At 36.5% G+C, this 19,126-nt stretch overlaps 1 protein-coding gene across 7 annotated transcripts in view; it reads right to left on the reverse strand.

The window, feature by feature from the left end:
• Positions 1 to 12,513: 12,513 nt before the first annotated feature.
• Csmd3 (CUB and Sushi multiple domains 3) overlaps positions 12,514 to 19,126 on the reverse strand; it is a 1,124,273-nt gene continuing 1,117,660 nt past the window's right edge. For all 7 annotated transcript variants that reach the window (XM_045143269.1, XM_045143267.1, XM_045143265.1 and 4 more), the window contains 2 exons: positions 17,409 to 17,544; positions 12,514 to 12,835 (listed from right to left, as the gene is read on the reverse strand). In XM_045143269.1, the coding sequence (XP_044999204.1) occupies positions 12,676 to 12,835; positions 17,409 to 17,544 (296 nt within the window). In that variant the 3' untranslated portion in view covers positions 12,514 to 12,675. The remainder of the gene's footprint in view (positions 12,836 to 17,408; positions 17,545 to 19,126) is intronic.

The following is a 19,126-nucleotide window of genomic DNA, read 5'->3' on the forward strand; positions in this document are numbered from 1 at the left end:
AGAACTTATCTCTCCTTGAAGGATTTTAAAATCCATGTTTACAAACAAGAACAATTTTGAAATAATTTGCAAACTTAACAATTTTTTGTTCCATTTTATTATGGTCATAAATAGAATTGTGGAAGCTGTCTACTTGTAAACTCAATGGGTGAATCTACCACATGGTAGGAAATCACCTAAAGAAATAATATTCACCTCTTCCAATGAATTGAAATGCTGTACCTTAGAATTCTGTAGTTTTGTTTCCTTTTTTCCATTAACCTTCATGCCACCAGGCCCATTTTTTCATGTACGGCACATATAATACTCTGTTAAGTAAAAAAAAATGTAAAAAAAAAAAAAATCAAGGGAAACTTGAAGAATAAACTATGCCAATGTAACACAACATGAAATCATTTCAGTCGACTTGCCCTGAAGAGATTCTGGCTTTAGTGTTCCATTGGTCATAATCATATTCTTATCATATTGTATGGAGTATTCTAAGAAACAACCTCATCCACCTTTTAGTATCTACATTGTCACATATACATAAAGGCATTGCAAGCTAAAAATGTTCTCTAGAGCTGAAGAGATGGCTTAGCAGTTAATGAGCTTTCTTGAGAAGCTTAAGAACTCATGCCTGACTCTTCAGGTCCCATGTAAGGCAGACACACAGTGATGCAAATGCACAAGGCCATACATGCACATAAAAGGGCACACGTGTCTGGAGTTCAATTATAGTGGCTGGAGGCCCTGAAGTGCCAACTCTTTTTTTCTTTCTCTTTCCCACTCTCGCATAAATAAAAGACAGTCTGTTGCACTTCCTATAAAACAAAAAATGTTCTGTAAGTCCCTATGCTCTACAATTATTCATATTTGATTGTTGTGACTCAAAGGAATTTTTGTTAAATATTTATCTTATGCTAGTGTAATACATAAGGGCTCAGACACCTTTTTCCTATAGCATTAAGTTTATAAAATTTTATAAAAACAAAACAAAACAACAACAAAAAAAACATAGCCGGGTGTGATGGCGCACACCTTTAATCCCAGCACTTGGGAGGGAGAGGTAGGAGGATCGCCAAGAGCTCGAGGCCACCCTGAGAATACATAGTGAATTCCAGGTCAGCCTGAGCTAGAGTGAGACCCTACCTTAGAAAACAAAACAAAACAAACAAACAAAAAAATTAATATCATTCAATGAAGCCCCTTCCTTGAAACTGAAATGAGAGGTGAAGGATTAGCAAGTTTTTGTTTTTGAGGATCAGTGGGTAACTATGTTTCAGGAAAATAAGGCAAAAGAGCAATTGAGGACATTCAATGTCTTCCTTTGGTCTCTGAATATATGCATTTGGGCAAACACACAGACAACACACTACAAACACCAAAAAATTAAAAAATATGTTTCAGTTACACTCTTTCCTTCTATCTTATACCTGCAGGAATTAAATAACATATATCCATCCTAATAGACATTTAGTTAGAGTATTTAATTAGGTTAAGGAAAAACTAACGTAAAAATAAAATATAATCTTAAATGTTTATATGTATCTTCCTAGCATGCCAAATGTGGTACTATATCTTTTTATCTTGTTGTATATTATATATCAAGAAACTTTGGTGATTTATGTAGAGCTGATAGGTAGTCTTTGGAAATATTTCACTTTTTGTCAAGTCTTCAATATTCCAGATTAATGTACTGATTAAAGAGTCTTAGAGTTTCTAAGAGAAATATGTTCTAGCATAGATTTTCTTAAACTATTTTTGTTCATTTAATTTTTCCTTTTTAATACCATCTGATGGCCACTGTGATGGAGACTGGTGTATTGTGTAATATAATCAGGAAGATTATGGCAATGATGATTAATAGACTGAATATAATCTCTCAAAGTACAAAGAAAGTGCTGATTTTCTAATTTCCATATTCAAAAGTGTATTAAAATATATAACATGAAAAGCTATGGGAAAACAATCATTGTCATTCATTACTACTGGGATTCAACATGTCAGAACTACTTTGCAGGAGGATTCTGCAATGTCAACAAATTTTCAAATACATGATGGCCTTTAACCCAGTAGCCGTAGTCTAGGAAGTTACCAATGGATATACTGGATTATATACAAAATAACAAAAGATCAGTTGTGTGTTATATTGCTGTTTAAAATAATATGAAGTTGAAATATCAATAAAAAGTTATCAGTGGGGAACAGGGTAGATGAATCATGGCATACTATACAGTACATGTAAAACTATAGTATGCTCTAATTCATCTACTGTTCCCCATTGATGACTATTTCTTTTAACATGGGGTTTCCTGATTAACTCACTTTCTTTCAAAGCCAAAGGACCCAGGCTCAATTACCAGTACCCACATAAGCCAGATGCACAAGGTGCACATGCGTCTGGGGTTTGTTTGCAATACCTAGAAGACCTGACATGTCCATTTTCTCTCCCTCTCACTCTCTCTCTCTCTCTCTCTCTCTCTCTCTCTCTCTCTCTCCTTCTCTCTCTCTTAAATAAATAAAAATAAAAATATAGAGTGATCATACTTTCGGAGTCTTGATAATATCTTTAGTAAATTAAAAACTATGAGGTTCATATAGATTGCAAGACATTCAACATTGGCAAAGCCAGGAGGGAAGATATTGGCTTTTGGGTGCACATGGCTATCTCAGTCAGCAGGAACTTCAAATTAATAATACCAAGGTTTGTGGGAATTAGGATTATGAATTTCAGTATAAGAGAAAGATTTTGCATAATCTCTTTTTTAATTCTTTCCAATGTTTGAAATGTAGGAATTCATTAAAATGGAAAATCTTAATTCTGCTCTAATGTGTCATCATTGTTACTAATCACTGTGCCAGGCAGATCATGTGATAGCAAACCACAAGATTTATGAGAAAGAATAGAGCTAGGGGCATAACATTCAAAAATTTTGTAGTAGCATAGGAATGAGAAAAATCTACTAAGATGTTAGCAATTTTGCAAATGTTAAATTGTTAAGAAAAGTTTAAACTATAGAAAATGACATCTCACTTCAAGAAAGAACCGAAGGTATGTATGTCAGAAAAGAATAAGATGGACAATTTTGATGTGGTGAAAAATGATGACCAATATGCTAAAGAAAGCTTTCAGGTTGGGTGTTTATGGTTATGTCAGGATACACATGACTGGATGTTTGCATATCTGCGTTTTTGAGTATGTCTATGCAGTAAGTTCAGCAGTATGTGGTTACCTAGGCCTATGGCCTATGGCTGACAGTGATGAGGGCAGTCTATAAAAGATTCATATGAAATTTCACTACTCTAAAATTATTTCTTAAACTTATTGTTTCATACGAAAGTTTACTACTCTAAACTTATTTCTTAAACTTATTGTGAACAAATTTACAGTATTGATTCTTATAGCTTCTTGACACAAATGATTCCATTAGTAACATGTAGTAATTATATGGTTACATTCTCAATGTCAATGTACCAAAATAAAAATAGTCTAACATTATATCTTAAAGATTTTTGCTGAAATCAAATAATAAAATTGATATTAAATCTTTGTTATATGAATAATTGTGTGAATACAATTGTGGGTTCAAAACTGTGGCCAGAAACCACTGTGCAAATCAGTTTGGAGAAAAAAAATGATGAATATAGAACTACCAACAGACCCTGCTATTCCTTTACTGGGGATTTACCCTAAATGCTCCATGACCCACTACTGAGATACCTGCTCAACCTTTTACATAGCTGCTCAATTCATAATAGCTAAGAACTGGAATTAAAAAACCAGGGGCCCATCAATGGGTGAATGGATAATGAAGTTATTGTACACAATGGAATTCTACACAGTAGTAAGAAACACAGGATACAAAGAAGTCTGTAGGAAAATAGATAAGATTATACACAGCAAACCCACACAATCACAGAAAGACAAACGCTGCATGTCCTCACTCATCTACAGTTCCTAATCAGGATCAGTTTGTGTTGCTGGCACACCCAATAGACAATAGCCATGGAATGATTTGGGGGGAGAGGAAGGGGAGGATGAGGAGAAATAAACACCAAAATAAACCCAAAAGGAAGTAGTACCATAGATACCTTTCTCCTTGAAGGTTAACTAAAACTCTACCCGTCAACAGGAGTATACAGGGACCCTCCCAAAAGAAAGGCCTTAGAGAGAATGAAATGAATCTTAAATAATGTTGAGTCAGATGGAACTGCATGCAGCATAGCTTTTCCCAGTTTTCTGCCAGCTGGTCTACATGGACAAGGTTTTCAGCTCAGCTCCAACAGGATTTCTCAGCGACCATAAAGCATAGGAGAGAGAGAAACCATCAGTGGAGATAAACAACAATAGACACTGCAAACTTTAAACTTGGCTATCCAAGCCAAATCAGCCAATGGGTGCAATAGTGTCATGTCTTTTATGGGGGAACTAACCTCTTTCTAATTGGACTGAAGGCCTGCTCCATGGGACGGAAGACATGAATGGTACTGAAAACCTGCAACAGGGAAAGTTGTGAGCCCTAGGGTTGCAACATCTGCTGGTGTCTGGCTAAATGTTTATACTACACTCACCAAACTGCCTGATTAGCATGTCTCTTAATGTTCATACCTATGTATTAATACTACTTTCACTTTTGATTACAGAAGCTTCTTTTCAGATGGCAGTGATCTTGGGATGACTCAAAGGCACCATAGTGCTGAGAAGAAATGACAGAGGATTCACTCCAAGGTTCAAGGGCCATTGCAGAAAAGGTGGCATAAGAATGTAAGAGCTAAAAGAAGGGTAGGACTCCTGACAATGCACTCTTCCAGACACAAAATGGCCTGGATATCCATGACTTCGCCGTGCCTGACACTACCTGCACACAAGACCAGATGACATCAAAATTAAAGAGAGACTGACTTAGAGGAGGAAGGGATATGTTTGAGAGTGAAGTTGCAAAGGGGACAGTGGTGGGAGGAGGGAATTACCATGGCTTATTTTCTATAATTATGGAAGTTGTCACCAAAAAAAATATGGAAACTAAATAGATTAAATAAATTTATCTCTGACTTGTAACTTGCAGTACCAGAAATAGGTGCTACCCACATTGAGTTGTTGATCAGAGAGAACTATGGGGTAGCCAAAACAAGACAGGCATTTGCCAAAGCACTTCAGTACCTGCCTAAGGTAAAAAGTAAGATCCTATTACCGAAGACACCAAATGCTGCCAACACAGAACACAGAGAGACCTGGCTAGAATCCAGAAGAAAGGCAATCTCCGGACAGCTAGTCTAGTGCTAGAAAGCACTACATGAGTTACTGGGAGAAAGTGGCCAGCAATGGTGAGAGCAAACAGATGTCTTAGCTACTTAGAAGTAACCAGCCTGACAAGAAGTACACACCAGTGCAATGGTGGCACACAACCTGATTGGGTAACCAATAGCTTTCTGATTGTCTAAGATATCTGCTCAGTGGAAAGGTACTCATGTCTGGAATGGGGAAGTTTGTCTGAATCCTATGGAAATAAGGTTTATGCTCTCTGATCGCAAGCTCCCACTAGTCTTTGGCTATAAAGAGGGGTTACATCCATCAAACTCTCCCTAAATTAATAATGCTTATCCAATTTAACTTAGTCTGAGTTTACTGTCTGTTGGACAATCTGTTTTTCTTTTTCAGAAGGTACTGAGACCCAAAAGAGAAAACTACCCCTGCATCTCAGTCAAGGCCCAGGTGAAATCAGAGAAGTAGGGAATGAGCATGAGTGCTGCTTCCATGGTGAGCCTAAAAATCAGCACCAGGGTAAAGGAGGCAGATGCTGAGGATAATCAACACATACCAAAGCAAAAATCCAGATGCTCCTAAGAGCTTATCACTGAGGAAGGCTTAAAACACACCCACCAAGGCTCTTGTGAGTTTGTGAGACAGGGTGCAGAAAGATTTTATGAGCCACAGGTTGGGATGTCATACCCAAAGGTACTGCCTACCCCCCAATAACTCACTTTTGCTCCTACAACACATAACCTGTAGCCCCATGAGGAATACCAGGAATGCCATTGAGGAAAGCTTCCGGCAGAATGGGAGCAGGATAGGAGGGAGAAGATGGTACCAATACATGATGTATCCATACAAAGTATGTTCTTAGTTAAGAAAAGCAAAAAAAAAAAAAAAAAAAAAAGTGACCAGAATATGGAAATATTATTATAACTCTAATTATGCCCAGGTCTCTTGGTGACTGGACAAATGGCCCAAGGTACCTTACATACACAGTTTCTTCACTTTAAGACAAGATCCAGTTTTATGCATGCAATGTATATTAGATCCTGCAATAATCACCATCATGAGTAACAAAGAACTCAACTGGGGGATGAATGCCTGTCAGTTAGGGTAAATTCCTGATAAGTAGGAAGATGAAAACCATTAGTAACATCACCAAATATCAAAGAAGTGCAGTGCCCCAATGTGGTGGCTTATATGTAAAATGATGCCCATCAGTTTATGTACTGGATACTTAATCTCTGGGTGGTGTGTCTGTTCTGGAAGAAATATTTAGAAGCAGGGCCTTGCCAGAGGAAGTCTGTCACTGCAGGGGGTGGGAGGCGGGGGGGATCTTGAGGTTTTACACTCCAATTGTGCTGCTACACTCTGTCTGCTTCCTCCCTGGTCATTTGCTGACATGAGGTTGTTTCCTGCTCCAGCTATGTTTTCTCTTTCAGAATGGGTTCTAAGCACTATTCATCTATTTCCCTCGCTAAGATGCTTTGGGCCAGGTGTTTTGGACCAGCAATTATGAAGATAAATGATTGTAGTAATTAGCTTCTCATTGCTGGGACAAAACACCTAACCAAAAGAAGCTTCTAGGAGGAAAGGGCTTATTTTGGTTCCTAGTCTGAAGGGGTGGTTTCATGAGGGCAGGGAAGGATAGAGCTGTGGCTGGGCCTCACTTGTTGCCACAGCAATTGGAAGAAATCAACAAGTGAGTGAACTCGGCTAGCTCTGGCAAGTTGGGGATTAATAATCCTCAAGTCCTACCTCCAGTTACACACCTCCTACAGTGAGGCTCCTTCACCCAAATTACCATTAGCTGGAAACCAAACATTCAAAACACATGACTTCATGGGGTACCACTTACTGAAACTGTGACATTGATACATCCTACAGCCAGAATTCACACATAAAGTGACCGCATTTGCTCAGGTATGTTCTTCCAAGAATTTGATGAGGAATCTGATCTCATTAAAGCCAAAAACCCTTATACGTAAGACCTCAAATCAATCAAGAAAGATCTAGGAAGTTTCGGAGGTACTAATGAGATGAAGGGAACTTTCAAAATCTCTCCAAAAAATTGTGAAGTACTTCATGCTACAAGGGAAGCTGTTATTTCTATGCATTCTCTTAAACAACTATACTTTATTAACCCAAATTCTTACTAATTCCCAATGATGCAAGGTTATTGGAACCCAAAGATGTCTTTTAGTCTCTCTAAGGCAACCAAATCTCAGTCTTGTTTTGCTTTTGAGTGCACTGATGAACAAGGCAGGGATAACTCATTAAGCCTGCCCTTCCCCAGGTCTTTATAGGCAGCCCTGTTTCCTGAGTCATTTCATAGTTCATAACCTAAGTGACCGAACATCAGACGGTGGAATAGTATTACAACATGTAGTTTATCTTATCTATTTTTATTTTTTTCTTTTAAAGGAGGCCTCAAACCATCAAGTAAATCTGTAAATGTCCTGTTAGGTGATATCTAGTCTAAGCTCAAGATCCAGTTGTCATCCCAAAAGTTGTTATATTTTAAATTCATCTTAACTTCAGAACATAAAGTTCTTTTGGTTGGATATGTCTAAGCCAACCAGGGTTTCCTAAGTCCCAGAACGAGAAACAAGGGGTTCTCTTTTAGAACTCATTGCCTATTATCAGCTTTCACTTCTTGGACTCAGCCTCATGGGTGATCTATATATTAATTATTATAGGGAAATAATGACTAAGTTCTCTTTTCTTGAAAACAAGAACAGCATAAGAATTTTCATATATCTAAAATCTTTTTAGTAAAGCCTCCAGCTTTAGGGTTACAATACCCTGACAGACATTTGAAACTGTATGTCCTCATGGCAGCTCAGAGGACATTTATGCTCTCATCAAAGCTTAATGCTGATTGTACATTCCTAATAATTTAACTAATATCTCATCAAAATTAGATGCCAACACCATATCATATCAGACACCATCATTCATTTTTGCAAGCAAATATTGATACTGATTTCTCAAATTACTATAGTTCAAATGGGTTATAACTGCTGAGATCTTAGCTTTATTTTTTTTAGTCTTTGGATATTGTTAACATAACTGCATGGTAATTTTATTCCTTCTCTGTTAGTTGGCTATCCTCAGTTCTCAACTAACTGAATATATCAGGTTCCCTTGATTATCCTTGAAGGCCTGCAATGCAGTAAGTGTGAGAGCAGAACCATACTCTGTAATATTATGGCTGTCTTCAACACTGAACTCTGCATGTCTTGCCTGAAGTATCTGACAATGAACTCAAGGACTGAGAACAGAGGGGAGTACAGGGCCATATCATGTGGACAGATCATACCTATTTTTACAGGTATGCTAGTAGTGTAAGTTTAATTCATATAAAAGTTTAAAGTCAGATTTGTTCTGTTATACTTTTCAATGCAATCTACAACTGAGATTTTGAATGCATGGGTGATGCTTCTTTTTACAAGGCTAATAAAATTGCTACACAGAGGGACTTATTAAAGTTGTAAAGGATCAGGGTAGTCTTTGTTATGTTCATTGTTTGTATACTAAAGAATTAAACCTAATGTCCAGCAGCCCTTTCTATTCCCCAGAAGCTTCTAAACATGTTCTTAAAGTACTTTAGAACACCAAACTCATGAAAGTGATGGCAGGAATATACTTCTTCACTATTAAAACATTCATAACTTCCTAGAGCAGTATTCCCTTATCTCTAGTCATTCCCCAAAAGGAGCAAATCAATTTTTTTTTTAGCAAAATTCCAAGTACTTATAAAACTTATTCCTTGACTTCCTGTTCTATAATTTTACTGAGTGGATTTTTTAAGCTTACTACAACATTGCTTACTTTAAAACTTTAAATATTGGGCTAAAGAGGTGGCTCAGGGATTAAATTTGGTGGCAAAGTCTGCCAGCCTAGGTTCAATCCCACAGCACACACACAAAAGCCAGATGAACAAACTTGTGAATGTGTCTACATTGCTGTGGCAGGAGGCCCTGATTCACCCACATTGTATCTCTGTTCATTTCTCTCTATCAAATAAAAGCATTCAAATGTTTAAGAAAATAAATATTCATAAATTCAAATATGTAGAAGCCATATATATATATATATATATATATATATATATATATATATATATATAGTAGAAAGATAGATTTTTCCTTTAAAAATAATAATATTCAATAAGTTTAATTACTATTTTAGTCTAAGTTATGTTCTTTGCCCCTGACACTTGTGAATTAACAAGACAGTAAATAAATCATTCCATACTCAGTTATCAGGCTTCAATATCAAGAGTTTCTGGTGATATCTACAACTTTACTGTCTGTAAACATAAGAGAAGCTTCAGAAATCATTGCACTAAAATTACTGTTAACTTTGAAAAGGCTAGAGAGAAGAAAATATTTGTAAAAAACTGTAGAAGAAAACATATAAAACAAGGACATAGTATTAAGAAAATTATCTGAATAGAAAAAAAGAAAGAAGCATAGAAAAGGCTAAAGCTAAAAACAAAACACAAGTGAAAATAGACTAGATATTGCCTGTGAAAGATGGCAAGTATGCAAGTGTTACAATCACTTTGAAAAGCATTTATTACTGAAGCAAACGTGTACTAAACAGAGATAGACAACAAAGGCAGGAATTTTAGGTTCTGAAAAAGAAAGGCAGTTTACTTCCCTGGGATAAAGTTCTCTAATAAAACTGAGCAGGAATAATTTGATTAGAATTTATTGAATAATATTTTAAGTATAGGCATTTACATATTCTATATATCTTTGGAAATCCTGTCAGGTTAAAAATAAATTTATTTTTGTAAGGTAGTTATTATTGTTTATATCTATGAAAGATACTAAAAAGAAATATCTTTATGAAATTATACCACAGCTAGGTATGCCTGTATAAATATTTCAGGTAGGTTTACACTTGGATAGTGTTGTTAAAGTAGTCATTTTTAAGGGAAATTCTAAGAAGAGACTATTAAGGTACAGAAACTAGCTAGCCAAAAAAAAAAAAAAAAAAAAAAAAAAAATCACCAACCATTAAATTTCTTACAAAACTGTTTTGAAGGAAATATCTTCAGAATTTTCAGAAACAATCTGAAAACACACTCCTAATTGAGCATATTCCCATGGAAGGCAGAAGATATTTTGAAATTACAATTTTGAAATATCTAACAGAAAATAGGATAACTCCTCAAGACAGAAACAACCAATTAGAGAAGTATGCTGGCCATTTACAATAGTGCAAAACAACCCTAAAACTCCCTTTACCTGTACCCTGTCAGGCAGCGGCTTTTCCATTTCTCTTCACATAAATCCATTCATACCCACGGGGAGACAGAACTCAGAAAGCTGTGGTATTCCACGTGTTTAGACTTCAATGAAGTGCATGTCTTTCACAAAAACAAAACTCAGCACCATTGTATTGGCCAACTGCAGTGAGTGCTTGCTTGGAAGTGGTACTAATTATATTTACAAGGAATTTCTTTACTACTAAAATCAGAGCTACAGTTTTAGATAGACTATAAAGAAGAAAAATATTAATTGCTATGAGGTGTATATCATATCAAAATTTAGAGACTTTATTGTAAACACCAAATAAGTGTGGGCCATCTTTTGCTATTACTAACTGGAACAGGTATAGGTACTTTTGAAAAGAATACACTTTTTACAAAAGCAATTATCCATTTTTATTTGTTTACATTGCACTGAAAATTTACATCATACTTTTACAAAGTTTTCTTTTCATAAAAATATACTTCTTTACAAAAGTGTATGCATTAATATAAGAGGAGTAGCCAGTTGCAGAAGAAACATTGTTTAAACAAGATCTTAAATGTATTAACCTTAACAATAGTGAATGAATCATTGTTATTGCAGTCATTTGAATAAACAAGAATAAATAACTGATGGCATAAATTGAAAACCGCGTCCTGTCAGCAGAATACAATGTTGAGATAATTGTCTGAATTTCCTAAACAATGTATCTCAAAGTGGTTTACAAGAAATTCACTAAATGTAGAGATTGATCTAAGCGGTGCTCCCAGTTGCAATGGTTTCTCATAGGCACTCTTGTCTCATGATATACAAAGTTGAGGCCCTTCACAGAGCAATCCATGTTTGAAATGGACAACAACAGAGAGTTCACGCTGGGTTAATGGTTTTATTCAATGAGTGAAACATGCACGAAAGGAAGACAATGAACTATTTAATAATTTGGACATTACTATGTAATGGATTGTCAATGAGCTACTAATAACATACAACCACATGGTTTAACCTGACAATGGATGACATCTGTTGTACCTGATACTTGCTTCCTCGGAAGAAGGGCCTAGAATATTTAGAATATAGAAAAATTTGATGACCCCATACATTTGTCAAACAAATTTAATTTGATCATTTGAAAGAATTTCCTTTTGTGTTTGTCAGTCATTACTTTACAAGACTAGACCAAAGGGTGTGTCTACCTCCTTGTGAGAAGAATCTAGTGTCACAAGTGGTGCATTTTATGTAGAGTGATCATTAGCAATGTAGAGGTCATCCTTTCAAAACCACTGGGAAACTTGATAAAGAATGGTTACCATTCAGGGTCTCAGATAACTGCAAAATAATCATCTTTAGAGACAATTTTTGCTACTCAAAATTGTTTCTAGATAACAAAGTGTGTTGAGGCAAGGGGTTAAACATTACTCCATGGAGTACAGAATAAAACCAGATACTTGATAATGGGGAAATTATGAAGGTAGCACAATGATGTTGGCATTTTCAGAAACTATGATAATCAGTCTAAAATATAGTAGAGATATGACATGGAAGAACAAAATTTAGAAAGTCAAATCAGGGTAGGTGACCATATTTCTCCTCTGACATAAATTAGCCCATAAACATTTAAAATCATGACTAATTCCTACATGTTCATGAAAATGAGGAGAATAATACCTGGATTACATGAGAATGAACAGCAGATATATGGGGTGAAATACAGACAGATTGATGAGATGTAGCATCAGACAGTAAGAGAAGTCAGTGACTATTGACTCTTGTAAGTATAGCTCTTATTTTCTACCCTATATCATTTTTTAAACCCAGTCCCTCTAATATAGTTTATAAAGCACAGAAATACTGATAGTGGATGCTCCTCCAATATATGCAAATAAGTTTATGTTTTTAGAATAATCTCCTTTTAAAAAAAGCAAATAAACTGTGAGTAAGCACTCTCAGAGTGCAGCCAGATTTCTGTCAAACTCTCCATGGTGAACATGAAGAAAACTTTTGATCCAGTTTATGAAAAAAAAGAAAAAAAAAAAAAACACTCTTCTCTATCATTCCTCCGGAAAAGGTGACCCAGCAACGTCCTGAAAAGTGTGCTTTGTTGAGCAGTGAACTAAATGTGCACTGTTTAGTGTGTCAATTTCCAAGATTCTGAAGAAGGCAACATGCCCCGTGTTATACCATTGTGCAAACCGTGTTCAAGTTGGGATCAAACCGTACCGCCTTCCCCTCCACTGACTTGGCATTGGTGTCATACATGGGGTTTTCAAAAGCTGCTTGTCCATTATTATTTTCATGAACTGAACATCCTGTGTACTGAGTTTTGGGTGCAGTCCTGTTGATGAAAACATTATTGATTAGCTATCATTAACTTTTTTCTAGAAACAGCATAGGATTCAAACACAATATATTTGTGTTATGGTGTTAAGGCAGTATCAACTAAGAAATTATAAGCTTAATAAATCAATCTTGAGCAACTCACCTGTTCTTTTAAATCCTGAATGCCTTTTCTTAGTTACATGTAGTACATATTTATGTGCAATACCAATAAAATTGATCTCAATATGAATAAATTATATTGACTATTAGAATTTTTAAATGAATAAATAATATATTGTTATTTATGTAGTATAAAATATTAGGAGAATAAATCAAACATTCATTATAAATTCATTTGCTCAGGAAACCATTTCTGAGTATCTACTGATATTCTGGGCATCATTGTAGACAAAAATGTGTACTTTTTACAGAATACAAAAGTCATTACTTTCCTGAATTTTACATTGTGGTGATAGAAAACTATGAATACATATAAGTAGAACAAGAGAAGTTAATCATGAGAAGTCTTATGATATGAAGAAAAGTAGTTAATGTGATTAAAAAAAAACTGAGAATCACTTTAGGGAAGGTGGCAAGGAAAAAAATATATATCTTGAAAATAGAATTCTGTCTGCAACATGAAGGAGAAAGAAGCAGTGACTCTGAATTAGTGAGGAATCTCATGAAGACACATCAACAAATTCCTAGTCAAATCAGGAAGATACATACATACATACATACATACATACATTCAAACAAGACAATTTAAAAATCTCAAAAAACTGACCTTACCAATATGCTTATTTTGAAAATAATTTTAAAAATATACTGGTAACTAGACATTTTACAAGGATACACATAATATAGCCTGGAGGAAAGATAGCATCTTCAACAAATGGTGTTGGGCAAATGGATGGGATTACCATATGTAGAAAAATGAAACTAGACCCACTCATCTCTATATACACAAAAATCAAGTCCAAATGGATTAAAGATCACAATATAAGACCCAAAACTCTCCTCCTACTAGAAGAAAAAATAGGAGGTACTCTCCATGATATAGGAATGGGGAAAGACTTCCTGAAGAAAACCACAGTAGCCCATAAAATTAAACAATCATTCAACCAATGGGATCTCATGAAGCTAGGAAGGTTTTACACAGACAAACATACCATAAGCAGCAACAATAGATTATCCAGTAAATGGGAGAAAATTTTCACCAGCTAAACCACTGACAGAAGCCTAGTGTATGTAATCTACAAATGACTCAAACAAATAATAAACATTAAAAAAATCAAAGAACCCACTGCACCAATAGGGCAGAAAACTGATAGGGATTTCTCAGAGGAAGAAATACAAATGGCTAACACACGCTTAAGAAAATGTTCAACATCCCTAACCTTTAGAGAAATGCAAATTAAAACAACTGTGAGATTCCACCTACTTCCAGTAAGGATGGCAATATTTAAAAGAATCTAACAAGACAAATGTTGGTGAGGACATGGAAAAAGGGGAACCGTCATCCACTTTTGGTGGGAATATAAACTTGTACAACTACTATGTAAATCAATTTGGAGATTCCTGGAAATGATGAACATAGAACTATCAACAAATCCAGTTATTACCTTACTGGGCATTTATCCTAACACAAAATTAAATCCAAAATGAGCTGATACCATAGAAACCTTTATCCTTGGAGGCAGACTAATACATAGATCCTCAATAGGAGTGGGGGGACCCCTGAAAAGTACAGCTCTGGTAAGGATGGGATGAAGCCTAGGCTTAAAAGCTTTTTTTTTTTTTTTTTTTCCTGGCTCTGATCTGTAAGTTCCAGTACTGCAGATCACTGAACAGTTGACCTACACGGTTGCCAAAACAAGACAACTTTCTATCAAAGCATGTAATTACTTTAGTGCTTGAGACAAAAGTTAAGACCCTATTGCTGAAGACACCATATGTATGTTGCTGACACAAAGCATGTAGATACTGTTTGGAATCTTGAAGAAAGCCAGTCCCTGGAAAGCCTATCTAGTGCTGGGAAAGCACTACATGAGCTACTGGGGGAAAGTGGCCAACAATGTTTTGAGCAGCAAGAGGTCTACGCTACCCAGAAGCAAACACCCTGGCACTATGAACACACTCACTCAATAGTGGCACACAGCCTCGGTGGGTAAACCAATGGGTTTCTGACTGGTTAGGAGATCAGCTTGGTATAAATGAACCCATATATGGAATTGGGAACCATATCAGAATCCTATGGAGAGAAAAGATTATGTTCTCCAGTGTCAATCTCTTCACTAGTCTTTGGCTAAAAGAGGGGTTACAAACATCAATTTCTCAATTAATAATGCTTATCCAATTTAAACTATGCTGACTTCACTCTCTTTTGGGGAATCTGTTCTTTTTTTCAGAGGGTAGCGAGACCAGAGGAGACAAACTATCCCTCGTGCTTCAGCCAAGACACAGCTGAGGCCACAGAGAAACTGGAGAGACGAGCAAGAGTGCTGCTTCCATGCAATTCCTGATAACAGCACCAGGGTGAAGGAGACAGACCCTGAGGATACCCAACCCCTACCAAAGTAGAGATTCAGAGGCTCCTCCTGAAAGATCATCATTGAAGTAGTCTTAAAACTCACTCACCACGGCTCAGGGAATTTTGTAGAAGAGGGGGCAGAAAGACTGTAAGAGCCACAGGTTGATGCCCAGAGGTATTCTTTAATAACTGTCTACTGCTCCCACAATGCATAACCCACAACCTCATGGGGAATACTTGAAGCCCTACTGAGGAGCATCCCCAATGGAATGGGGGCAGGGACAAGGGGAAAGAGGGTACTGATACATGGTATCCATATGAAACATATTGTTAATACTAACAATAAACATTAAAAATGCCCACAAAATATGAGCAACTTAAAATACTATAAATTTATTACCTCAAAGTTTATTTACCTTGTAATTTTAGGTTATTTTAACTGAGTTTTTGGTTCTGTGATTCATAAGGCTCAAGCCAAAGTGTTAACTGGCTTAGTTCTCATTGGAAAAATCCAGAGAATCTCCTTCCAAGAACAAGCCAGTTTCTAGTTGAATCCAGCTCCCTGTGGCTAAAGGACTGAGGCCACATCAAGATGGCTGCAGGGTTACAGCCCACATGTCTCCCAGAGGACTGTCAGGACCATGCATCCCAGAACCAATCCAGCACATCACACCCTCCTCACTGGTATTAACATTTTGACTGCCTCACTGCCACTTCTCCTTGCTGCCTTTTGCACACTATTTTGCTTCCAGTTAGAGAATATTCTACTTTTAAGTCCCTGTGGAAATGGACTGGAATAACCTGGAAAAGCAATCTGGGAGGTCCCTCTCTTAAGTTCTGTAATATGATTTCTGCAACATTCTCTTTGCCATTATATTGTGGCATGTTCACAGGTTCTGGTACGTTGTCATTGCCATCTTGAGATACAGCTATTCTGCCAACTTATATACATGGAACTTAACAACTTTGTAATATAACACATCAAAATTTCTTTATTGGGCTGGAGAGATGGCTTAGCGGTTAAGCGCTTGCCTGTGAAGCCTAAGGACCCCGGTTCGAGGCTCGGTTCCCTAGGTCCCACGTTAGCCAGATGCACAAGGGGGCGCACGCGTCTGGAGTTCGTTTGCAGAGGCTGGAAGCCCTGGCGCGCCCATTCTCTCTCTCCCTCTATCTGTCTTTCTCTCTGTGTCTGTCGCTCTCAAATAAATAAATAAATAAAATTTTAAAAAAATTTCTTTATTATTCTTATTAATAGAGAGTGGGGGTTGGATTTGTTAAATATAATAGTGGTGGTTTCATTAAAAGGTTAGTGTTTTCCTTATTGATAAATAAACTTTTAAAAGATGAGATCACTTTTTTCCATATAAACTTTGTGATATTTATTCTGCTAATTCATAAATATTAAAATTTTATACAATATTATATTAAACATATTTAGAATGAACAGATTGATATACTATAAAATGCTGGTTTGGGGGGAACACACATAAGTACTACTAATCAAATTATCTGGTATCACAGATCTATCTATCTATCATATATATGCTGCACTGGATAGTGTAATCAGGACCTAATAATTATGTAAACTTCCATCCATGTGCTTAATTTATTGAAAATATAACATGCTCACTGTGTCAGCTTCAAAGGAAAAGTAGATGAATGAGAGGATGGCCCGATTACCATCTGTCTACTTGTATGAAATCAGTCAAGGCTGTCTTGTGTCTACCTGGTTTTCTAAATAAACCTGACAGAAGATATTTCTTAACCTAAGTTTTGAAATTCCTAAGTCTTATTCTGAATAATATAAAACTAACATGCATAATTACTTCTATGTCAGGATCTTTATCAGCAAAATGAGGAAGAGTTAGACCAATTTCACAAGGATTTGTGTGTGTGTGTGATTTGTATGTGACATTGCAGTAATGGCAGGGGAAATGTTTTCTGCATACACAATTTAACAGCCAACATAAAATGGAAATGAGGGTGTGTTGCAAAGCAGTAGAAATGATATAAAAGCTTCATACAACATGTTGTTGTTAGAAGTCAAGTAACTTACCTTTGCTTATAAAGATAAAATCCAAATCCTGCAAATATAAGTGCAAAAAAAGGCACAAGAATCGCGATGGCCACAGAACTACTGTTTGTACCATGAGGTTGATTCGAGGAATTTGAACCCTCTGATGAGTTGAGTCCTAAGAAATAAAAATAAATCAACAAATGAGAAATAAAAATCAACTTCATATTATAACCAAATATATTTTTCTCTTTTCAAGGTTTCTATTCAGAAGTATAGAGTTAATGAAAACACTTCATTAGACTCCTTCACATTCTTATCATGCATTTTTATGTTCATTTTTTTTTATTTAATTATTTGAGAGCGACAGACATAGAGAGAAAGACAGATAGTGGGAGAGAGAGGGAATGGGCGCGCCAGGGCTTCCAGCCTCTGCAAACGAACTCCAGACGCGTGCGCCCCCTTGTGCATCTGGCTAACGTGGGACCTGGGGAACCGAGCCTCGAACCGGGGTCCTTAGGCTTCACAGGCAAGCGCTTAACCGCTAAGCCATCTCTCCAGCCCTTATCATGCATTTTTATTCACAATCCCACAGTATATAAAATATTTTTCCAGGAATGGCTATAGACTAAAGAGTAATTATGGCCCTGAACTTAATGATCTATACACCAGTTTGACCCCTCTATACAATCATGGGTCCAAGTATTTTAGGAAAGGAAATCAGCAACTCCATTTGGTACCACTAAGAACATTTTCTGGAGAGCAATGTAGAAAATATAAATTTGTCCTTGAATAATCAGATGGACAACAGACAGTCTAAAAATGGGAAGATCAGTGGCCTAGTCAGGGGATGTGAGTTGTAGGAGGCTGAAATAACTTTTTAAAATTAAAGAAGAAAGTATGGGACTGGAGAGATGGCTTAGCAGTTAAGGTGCTTGCCTGTGAAGCCTAAGGGCTCAGGTTTCATTCCCCAGTACCCATGTAAGCCAGATGCAGAAAGTGGTGCAGGCTTCTGGAATTTGTTTGCAGTGGTTATAGGCTATGGCACACCCATTTTCTCTGTCTTTCTGTCTTCTCTGTATCTCTTCTCCCTCTCTCTGTCTCTCTCTCTTTCTCTCTCTCTCTGTCTCTCTGCTTGCAAATAGATATTTAAAAAGAAAGAAAGAAAGAAAGAAAGAAAGAAAGAAAGAAAGAAAGAAAGAAAGAAAGAAAGAAAGAAAGAGAGAAAGAAAGAAAGACATGGCTAGACTCAGACTCTCCAAAAGCAGACATATCTAAAAGTACAACTTTACTTCTCATTCCAATGATGGGTGACCAATGTTATTTAGAGAAAAGAAAATCCAAGAATTAGGGATTGAGGCAGTTAAGGTGACTGGGCACCAAAAGTAGAGGCAGGAATGTCCTTAAATCTCCCCTTGCAATCTCCATTTTGCTAGGATCAAGAGAAGGAACTCTCTTCTCATTATCTCTTGACTAAATGTTTATGGGCAGGGGAATCACTAATACAGTGACTCAGATATTTCAAAGATGTGAAGTTTGTCAAAAGACTAACTCTTGAAATAACTACTTACCCTCTCCTGGGGACCAGCGATGAGGGAAATACCCAAGGCAAGATTGGAAAATAGACTTCACCCACCTGCCAGTGGGTCCCAAAACCCACTTGTTACTGGTACTGAGTGGGTTAAAGCCTTCCCTTGCTGGATAGAAAAGTCCCAAGAAGTAGTAAAGGCCCTTTTATGTGAAATTATCACAAGATTTCT

Source organism: Jaculus jaculus, chromosome 2, assembly GCF_020740685.1.
Source record: "Jaculus jaculus isolate mJacJac1 chromosome 2, mJacJac1.mat.Y.cur, whole genome shotgun sequence".
In the NCBI taxonomy this organism is placed as follows: Eukaryota; Metazoa; Chordata; class Mammalia; order Rodentia; family Dipodidae; genus Jaculus; species Jaculus jaculus.